At 42.4% G+C, this 8,914-nt stretch overlaps 2 protein-coding genes across 2 annotated transcripts in view; both read right to left on the minus strand.

Annotated features, from left to right (window-relative positions):
* LOC106608811 (perforin-1) overlaps positions 1 to 8,319 on the minus strand; it is a 30,579-nt gene extending 22,260 nt beyond the window's left edge. Inside the window, exon 1 of the mRNA XM_014206970.3 lies at positions 7,131 to 8,319. Within this exon, the coding sequence (XP_014062445.2) occupies positions 7,131 to 7,173 (43 nt within the window). The 5' untranslated portion in view covers positions 7,174 to 8,319. The remainder of the gene's footprint in view (positions 1 to 7,130) is intronic.
* ufsp1 (UFM1-specific peptidase 1) lies at positions 4,880 to 7,099 on the minus strand. The gene has a single exon (XM_014206976.3). The coding sequence runs from the start codon at positions 6,557 to 6,559 to the stop codon at positions 5,792 to 5,794; it is 768 nt and encodes a 255-aa protein (XP_014062451.1). The 5' UTR covers positions 6,560 to 7,099; the 3' UTR covers positions 4,880 to 5,791.
* Positions 8,320 to 8,914: the final 595 nt, after the last annotated feature.

The following is an 8,914-nucleotide window of genomic DNA, read 5'->3' on the forward strand; positions in this document are numbered from 1 at the left end:
CAGTTGTTGATGTGTGCAAGGGTCCCTGGTTCGAGCACTGGTTGGGGCGAAGAGAGGGACGGAACCTACACTGTTACACTAAGAATAATGAAAATGACTGCAGTTTGACTGCGGTATTGTAAATACATTTTTGTACAGCTTTGACAGTGCTACTGTATCTTTTTTTGACACGCAAAGACCCAAACGGCGTTACATAGTATGCATGTCGTGAAGCTAATAGCAGTGACGCTATTACTGTGTAACTCCGGTAGGGCAACATCTGAAAAATAGCCCACTTGGTAGTGTGTACCGGTGCACGACCAGTCGGCGAAAGCAAATGTTGTTACTCTTTCCAATGACTGCTCGACTTGTTGACTGCTCGATCCACACAGCAGACATTGTGGGTTAGTTTAGAAATGCCGTGTTGCACGTATAGCAAAAAGTTTTACGATGGTGTCATGTACCTTCACTGCCGTTCAAGAGTTTGGGGTCACTTAGAAATGTCCTTGTTTTGAAAGAAAAGCTCATTTTTGGTCCATAAAAATAACACCAAATTGATCAGAAATACAGTGTAGATATTGCTAATGTTGTAAATTACAATTGTAGCTGGAAACCGCTGATTTTTAATGGAATATCTACATAGTACAGAGGCCCATTATCAGCAACCATCACTCCTGTGTTCAAATGGCACGTTGTGTTAGCTAATCCAAGTTAATCATTTTAAAAGTCTAATTGATCATTAGAAAACCCTTTTGCAATTTTGTTAGCACAGCTGAAAAGCAATAAAACTGGCCTTCTTTAGACTAATTGAGTATCTGGAGCATCAGCATTTGTGGGTTCGATTACAGGCTCAAAATGGCCAGAAACAAAGTACTTTCTTCTGAAACTCGTCAGTCTATTCTTGTTCTGAGAAATTAAAGCTATTCCATGCGAATAATTGACAAGAAACTGAAGATCTCGTACAACGCTGTATACTACTCCCTTCACAGAACAGCGCAAACTATCTAACCAGAATAGAAAGAGAAGTGGGAGGCCCCGGTGCAGAACTGAGCAAGAACACAGTACATTAGAGTGTCTTGTTTAAGAAACAGACGCCTCACGTCCTCACCTGGCAGCTTCAATAAATAAACTCAGCAAAAAAAAGAAACGTACCTTTTTCAGAACCCTGTCTTTCAAAGATAATTCGTAAAAAAACAAATAACTTCACAGCTTGTCATTGTAAAGGGTTTAAACAGCTGATCGTCCTCGCAGTGGCAGACCTCGTGTAACAACACCTGCACAGGATCGGTACATCCGAATATCACACCTGCGGGACAGGTACAGGATGGCAACAACAACTGCCTGAGTTACACCAGGAACGCACAATCCCTCCATCAGTGCTCAGCCACAGTAGGCTGAGAGAGGCTGGACTGAAGGCTTGTAGGCCTGTTGTAAGGCAGGTCCTCACCAGACATCACCGGCAACAATGTCGCCTATGGGCACAAACCCACCGTCGCTGGACCAGACAGGACTGGCAAAAAGTGCTCTTCACTGACGAGTCGCGGTTTTGGCTCACCAGGGGTGATGGTCGGATTCGCGTTCATTGTCGAAGGAATGAGCGTTACACCAAGGCCTGTACTCTGGAGCGGGATCGATTTGGAGGTGGAGGGTCCATCATGGTCTGGGGCGGTGTGTCACAGCATCATCGGACTGAGCTTGTTGTCATTAAAGTCAATCTCAATGCTGTGCGTTACAGGGAAGACATCCTCCTCCCTCATGTGGTACCCTTCCTACAGGCTCATCCTGACATGACCCTCCAGGATGACAATGCCACCAGCCATACTGCTCGTTCTGTGCGTAATTTCCTGCAAGACAGGAATGTCAGTGTTCTGCCATGGCCAGCTAAAAGCCCAGATCTTAATCCCATTGAGCAAGTCTGGGACCTATTGGATCGGAGGGTGAGGGGCTAGGGCCATTCCCCCCAGAAATGTCTGGGAACTTGCAGGTGCCTTGGTGGAAGAGTGGGGTAGAGGTTGACCGATTTATGATTTTTCAATACCGATACCGATTATTGGAGGACCAAAAAAAGCCGATACCGATTAATCGTCCAATTTTTATATATATATTTGTAATAATGACAATTACAACAATACTGAATGAACAATGAACACTTATTTCAACTTAATATAATACATAAATAAAATCTATTTAGTCTCAAATAAATAATGAAACATGCTCAATTTGGTTGAAATAATGCAAAAAGAGTGTTGGAGGAGAAAGTAAAAGTGCAATATGTGCCATGTAAAAAAGCTAACGTTTAAGTTCCTTGCTCAGAACATATGAAAGCTGGTGGTTCAATATTCCCAGTTAAGAAGTTTTAGCTTGTAGTTATAGGAATTATGACGCGTCGACTATTTCTCTCTATACCATTTGTATTTCATATACCTTTGACTATTGGATGTTCTTATAGGCACTTTAGTATTGCCAGCCTAATCTTGGGAGTTGATAGGCTTGAAGTCATAAACAGCGCTGTGGTTCAAGCATTGCTAAGAGCTGCTGGCAAACGCAGTGAAGTTTGAATGAATGCTTACGAGCCTGCTGCTGCCTACCACCGCTCAGTCAGACTGCTCTATCAAATATCAAATCATAGACTTAATTATAATATAATAAACACAGAAATAAGAACCTTTGGTCATTAATATGGTCAAATCCAGAAACTATCATTTCGAAAACAAAATGTTTATTCTTTCAGGGAAATACGGAACCGTTCCATATTTTATCGAACGGGTGGCAACCCTAAGTCTAAATATTGCTGTTACATTGCACAACCTTCAATGGTATGTCATAATTATGTACAATTCTGGCAAATTAGTTCGCAACGAGCCAGGCGGTCCGAACTGTTGCATATACCCTGACTGCGTGCAATGAACGCAAGAGAAGTGGCACAGTTTCAATAGTTAATATTGAAAAAATATATTTTAAAGAAAGGCATTGATGTTTATGGTTAGGTACATACGTGCAACGATTGTTTTTTCGCGAATGCGCTTCTGTTAAATCATCGGCGAAATAGGCTGTAATTCGATGATAAATTAACAGGCACCGCATTGATTATATGCAACGCAGGGCAAGCTAGTTAATCTAGTAATATCATCAACCATGTGTAGTTAAGTATTGATTATGTGAAGATTGATTGTTTTTTATAAGGTAACTTTAATGCTAGCTAGCATCTTACCTTGGCTCCTTGCTGCACTCGCGTAACAGGTTAGCAGCCTGCCACACAATTTCCTCGTGGAATGCAATGTTATCGGCCATAATCGGCGTTCAAAAATGCCTTATTAATCGGCCAGGTCGACCTCTAGAGTGGGGTAACATCTCAGCAAGAACTGGCCAATCTTGTGCAATCCATGAGGAGATGCACTGCAGTACTTAATGCAGCTGGTGGCAACACCATATCATTGAATGGTAGTGTAAGTTATATACAGTTGAAGTTGGAAGTTTACATACACTTAGGTTGGAGTCATTAAAACTCATTTTTAAACCACTCCACACATTGTTTGGCAAGTTAAGACATCTACTTTGGGCATGACACAAGTAATTTTTCCAACTATTGTTTACAGACAGATTATTTCACTTATAACTCACTGTATCACAATTCCAGTGGGTCAGAAGTTTACATACACTCAGTTGACTGTGCCTTTAAACAGCTTGGAAAATTCCAGAAAATTATGTCATGGCTTTAGAAGCTTCTGATAGGCTAATTGACATCATTTGAGTCAATTGGAGGTGTACCTGTGGATGTATTTCAAGGTCTACCTTCAAATTCAGTGCCTCTTTGCTTGACATCATGGGAAAATCAAAAGAAATCCGCCAAGACCTCAGAAAGAAAATCGTAGACCTCCACAAGTCTGGGTTATCCTTGGGAGCAATTTACAAACGCCTGAAGGTACCACGTTCATCTGTACAAACAATAGTACGCAAGTATAAACACCATGGGACCACGCAGCCATCATACCGCTCAGGAAGGAGACGCGTTCTGTCTCCTAGAGATGAACATACTTTGGTGCGAAAAGTGCAAATCAATCCCAGAACAACAGCAAAGGACCTTGTGAAGATGCTGGAGGAAACAGGTACAAAAGTATCTATATCCACAGTAAAACGAGTCCTATATCAACATAACCTGAAAGGCCACTCAGTAAGGAAGAAGCCACTGCTCCAAAACCGCCATAAAAAAGCAAGCCTACGGTTTGCAACTGCACATGGGGACAAAGGTGGTACTTTTTGGAGAAATGTCCTCTGGTCTGATGAAACAAAAATATAACTGTTAGGCCACAATGACCATCGTTATGTTTGGTGGAAAAAGGGGGATGCTTGCAAGCCGAAGAACATCATCCCAACCGTGAAGCACGGGGGTGACAGCATCATGTTGTGGGGGTGCTTTGTTGCAGGAGGGACTGGTGCACTTCACAAAATAGATGGCATCATGAGAGAGGAAAAGTATGTGGATATATTGAAGCATTATCTCAAGACATTAGTCAGGAAGTTAAAGCTTGGTCACAAATGGGTCTTCCAAATGAACAATGACCCCAAGCATACTTCCAAAGTTGTGGCAAAATGGCTTAAGGACAACAAAGTCAAGGTATTGGAATGGCCATCACAAAGCCCTGACCTCATTCCTATAGAATATTTGTGGGCAGAACTGAAAAAGCATGTGCGAGCAAGGAGGCCTACAAACCTGACTCAGTTACACCAGCTCTGTCAGGAGGAATGGGCCAAAATTCACCCAACTTATTGTGAGAAGCTTGTGGAAGGCTACCCAACACGTTTGACCCAAGTCAAACAATTTAAAGGCAATGCTACCAAATACTAATTGAGTGTATGTAAACTTCTGAACCATTGTGAATGTGATGAAAGAAATAAAAGCTGAAATAAATCACTCTTTATTATTATTCTGACATTTTACATTCTTAAAATAAAGTGGTGATCCAAACTGACCTAAAACAGGGAATTTTTACTAGGATTAAATGTCAGAAAAACTTGGTTTAAATGTATTTGGCTAAGGTGTATGTAAACTTCCGACTTCAACTGTATATCATGCATCCCAAGTTGATGCTCCTTTCCAAAAAATATCGAGAATCTTATTCTGGTGACATGATGATCGATGCTTGACTGACGTTTGACAAATATAAATATTCTCTCTCTTATCCATAATAATCTCATCATGTAGACTAGACAACCCGCACAGCCTACCCGCACTGTATCTGTGAGCTGTTGGCTAGAGTGTACATGCCAAGACCAGAGTAGCCACATTTGCTACTTAATGTAACACAACAGTTTGTGACAGAAGTATCAGTAGAGTTGAGCACACTCTGAAGGAAACATTCATATTGATTAATCACACTTGGGTTTACTCAGATTTGCACGTACGCATGATTGATAAATGAGGCCCCAGGAATTTTGCAACCCTACACAGAACTAGAGTGATTCTGTTTCTATGGTAATGTCCTCACACCATATGAAGTCTGCATTTATCCACAAGAGGGCAATAGTGTTATACTCATACACTACCAGTCCCTACTGCTGTACAGGACAGTACAAATATATTTAACATATCTTTATTTGTGGATCATAAACAGATGTTCTCTTTCAAATATATATTATTTTAAAAATATTTTCTCAGACATTTAATGAAGCGATTATCCAATTAAGTCCTTACAAGAATTCTATCTGGCTGCAATTAGTGGGAAAAAAGATCAGAATTGGGCTGCCTGTGCAAACGCAGCCAAAGAGTTCACGACACCTCTCTTCTTTTCCCCCTGATACGTCCTTCTCCGTTTTATTTCCGGGAAGTCTGAGGCAGACACAAGTTATAGAAAGAGCTATGATCCAGTGACCCTACTTTTTTCCACGACACCCACCCCTGGCCCTGCACCGACGTCATCTCCAGTCTGGGCCCATAGTAGTGAGGGTCCATCACCAGCAGGTAGCTCCCCTGGCCCCCAGGCCGAGTGCACACACCCAGGATCCCCTTGGAGGAGTTGTCCCGGTCGCCTCCCATCATGACAGGGGACCCCTGGCTCTGGAAGTGCTGGTGGAGCTCCTCAGCAGCCCTCTCTAGTTCTACCCCTCCACCCCGCACGTGGACAACCTTACAGGGGACGTCGTAGTAGTAGTCGAGGACCAGGGCCGCCTCAAACGTCCCTATCCACTCACGAGAGCCAGCGAACATGGCAAGCTTGTCCCCCATTGCAACCAGGGCGTGCTGGATTTCGGGGAGGCTGGGTGGGGGTCTGCATTTGCCCTTAGGTGGTGGTGGGGCCCAGCTCTGGCACAGCCAAGAGGCCATGGTCTGTAAGGTGCGGTAGCCACAGCCCCAGCCCCTGTCGTCCTGACCATCACACCCATAGTGGAAGTAGAGACACTCCCCAGATATTAGGGAGCATTTGACAACATCTGGTGCTGGGCTAGGAAGTCCAATGTGTGCATTATTCAGCAGAGTCCCTGTCCAATCTGCATTACGCTCTGTGCCTTTGTGTTTATCTCCCGCCACTGCCTTTTCACCCCAGTCAATCCCCTCAGAAACGTTTTCCTCTAGATTAGCCATGTGTCTTCAATCCTTGAGACCCCTTGTCAATGTGGCAATTCTGCTGTCATTCCATGATGCACGTCATTTTCTTCTTCAATCTAAACCTTAAAAATCCAGGTAGAAGTGCAATTTTGTCACTCGTTTTTCCTGTTTCATATACCTTGAATATTATTCGATGTACAGAGAAAAAAATACGTGGAATTTTTCACAGTCTGATCAGAACTGCGACTCAGTTCGTCGCTGAAATAGTTCCCTCTATCCGCAAAAGTTGACGAATGAGTTCCTATTTGGGCTTGGTGGGAAACATTTTCTGAAGCGACGTTGGCGCTTGTTATTGGTCACTATTTTATGGATTACATATTCTCAACATTTTAAACATAGATTGTCCCCCTTTCCCTAACACCTCCCCCTTCTTTTCCATCATGCGCACCGTCGCACACCTGTAAATGATTGATTGACAGCTGGCTGTCAGTGATCCTGCCTGGATGATCAGTCCAGTCTGTATGATTTTGTAATATAGCCTACCACATAACATGTTAAATTCCGTATGATATTACGCATTGCAGTAATTAACACTTCTCAGTCTTACCGTTTTCATAGTCGACCAGATGTTTTGTTACTAAAAATGACATTGTTCTTGGTGGTGATCTCCCTGCCTTGTGCGCGTGGAGAAGATAATGACTAACGATGACCACTTTTTATTTTTATTTATTCCAACGGTCGTCTCGAGATTCCTCCCTCTGCCAATACATTTTGTTGTTGGGTCAGCTTTTCTTTGAAACCGTAAATTTGTCTCAATTTTGTCTCCCAAGTCCTCAAAAAAAACACTGTGATTTAGACGGGCTACAAGTAACATGCTATGAAATGAAGTTGCCAAACGCAAAATTAGGACACAGTGAATAGATAATTCTTCAAAAAGAGAGAGGCATTGTTTTCGCAACCTCACATTCTTCTGCTGTGGTATATTTGCGATCACACAATTTAATGTGCATCCTGCCATCTACGATGCCGCATGGAAACAGAAAAAAACGGAACTACCAAAAATAAATCAAACAACTTTTCAGTTAAAAAAATAAAACATATCTGACCCCTACACAGGCTCAAGGGGAACCTGGGGGTGGGTCTTCCCTTACCATTACCCCTTGCAAGTCTTCAGATGTAAAATCCCTGAGTCCCAAAAACGTTTCTCCCGCAGCCACAATAATGTCCAGTTTCTTCGACTTCTCTGAGACTTGCTGTACAGTTTATAACTGTGGCAAGGAACGCAACAAAATCCACCGTTTTAATGCACATGGTATATTATCTTCACTGCCATATCCACTACCATATCTTCACTGGTATATCCACTACCATATCTTTACTGGTATATCCACTACCATATCTTTACTGGTATATCCACTACCATATCTTCACTGGTATATCCACTACCATATCTTCACTGGTATATCCACTACCATATCTTCATTGGTATATCCACTACCATATCTTCACTGGCATCACTTGTTATCGCAATTATTTTGATCACCTCCGCATAGGAGATTCGATTGACCACTCTAACCTCAATTTCATTCACCCTTACAGGGCACTCCAGGAACTAAGGATCACGATCCCCACCACAATTGCAACATTTCACCCTCACCACAATTCCAACACTTCACCCTCACCACAATTGCAACACTTCACCCTCACATTTTTCCTATGCACTTGTTTCATTAGATGGTGTCTACATCTGAATTGGTCTGGCCTGGGTTTCCCAAAAGCATCCTAGCACTAAAATAATCTTAATTCTATTGAAACTAAATGGACGAAAGAGGATTTTAGTGCTATGATGCTTTTGGAAAACCCAGCCCAGGACTGTGACAGTGAGTCCAGAGTAAGTAGCCTAGTGTAGCAATGAAAAAACTAAAATAACACATTAAATACTGGCAGCTTTTATATGAGAAAGTTTGGTCTGTCTCACTATTCTTTTGGCTGTCTTTAATGGTCAATGACAAATACGTTTCTGTCTGTATGTAGGCAATTTAAGTGACAATGCACTCTTTAAATTGTCAAACATATGAAGTTATAGGATGCTGTAGGCCTATAGCCAATGCTTCTTCACCCCCTGCAGGTAAATGGGGAACGGCTGATACATAGCAAACCACAGAAAAAACATGACTTTTACAGTCCACTTTGTAGCCCACTCGCAGATGGTCATTAAGGAGACAAAGACTTATCATATTTCATAGCTTTTGTTTCTTAGGAAACAAAGTGAGTGGGGAGCCAACTGATTCAACATGGCTGCCTATGACCTCCACCATCAGTGCCATGGGGCTGCAACACTTCTCTCTACGCATCATGAAAGGTGAAACTTACTAAGGGCTGGGATATGAG

The sequence above is a fragment of the Salmo salar genome, chromosome 07 (genome assembly GCF_965601325.2).
Source record: "Salmo salar chromosome 07, fSalSal1, whole genome shotgun sequence".
In the NCBI taxonomy this organism is placed as follows: Eukaryota; Metazoa; Chordata; class Actinopteri; order Salmoniformes; family Salmonidae; genus Salmo; species Salmo salar.

What these genes read in the sequence shown, in the direction of transcription:
- ufsp1 (XM_014206976.3), bottom strand. Translation starts at nt 6,559, where the DNA reads ATGGCTAATCTAGAGGAAAACGTTTCTGAGGGGATTGACTGGGGTGAA.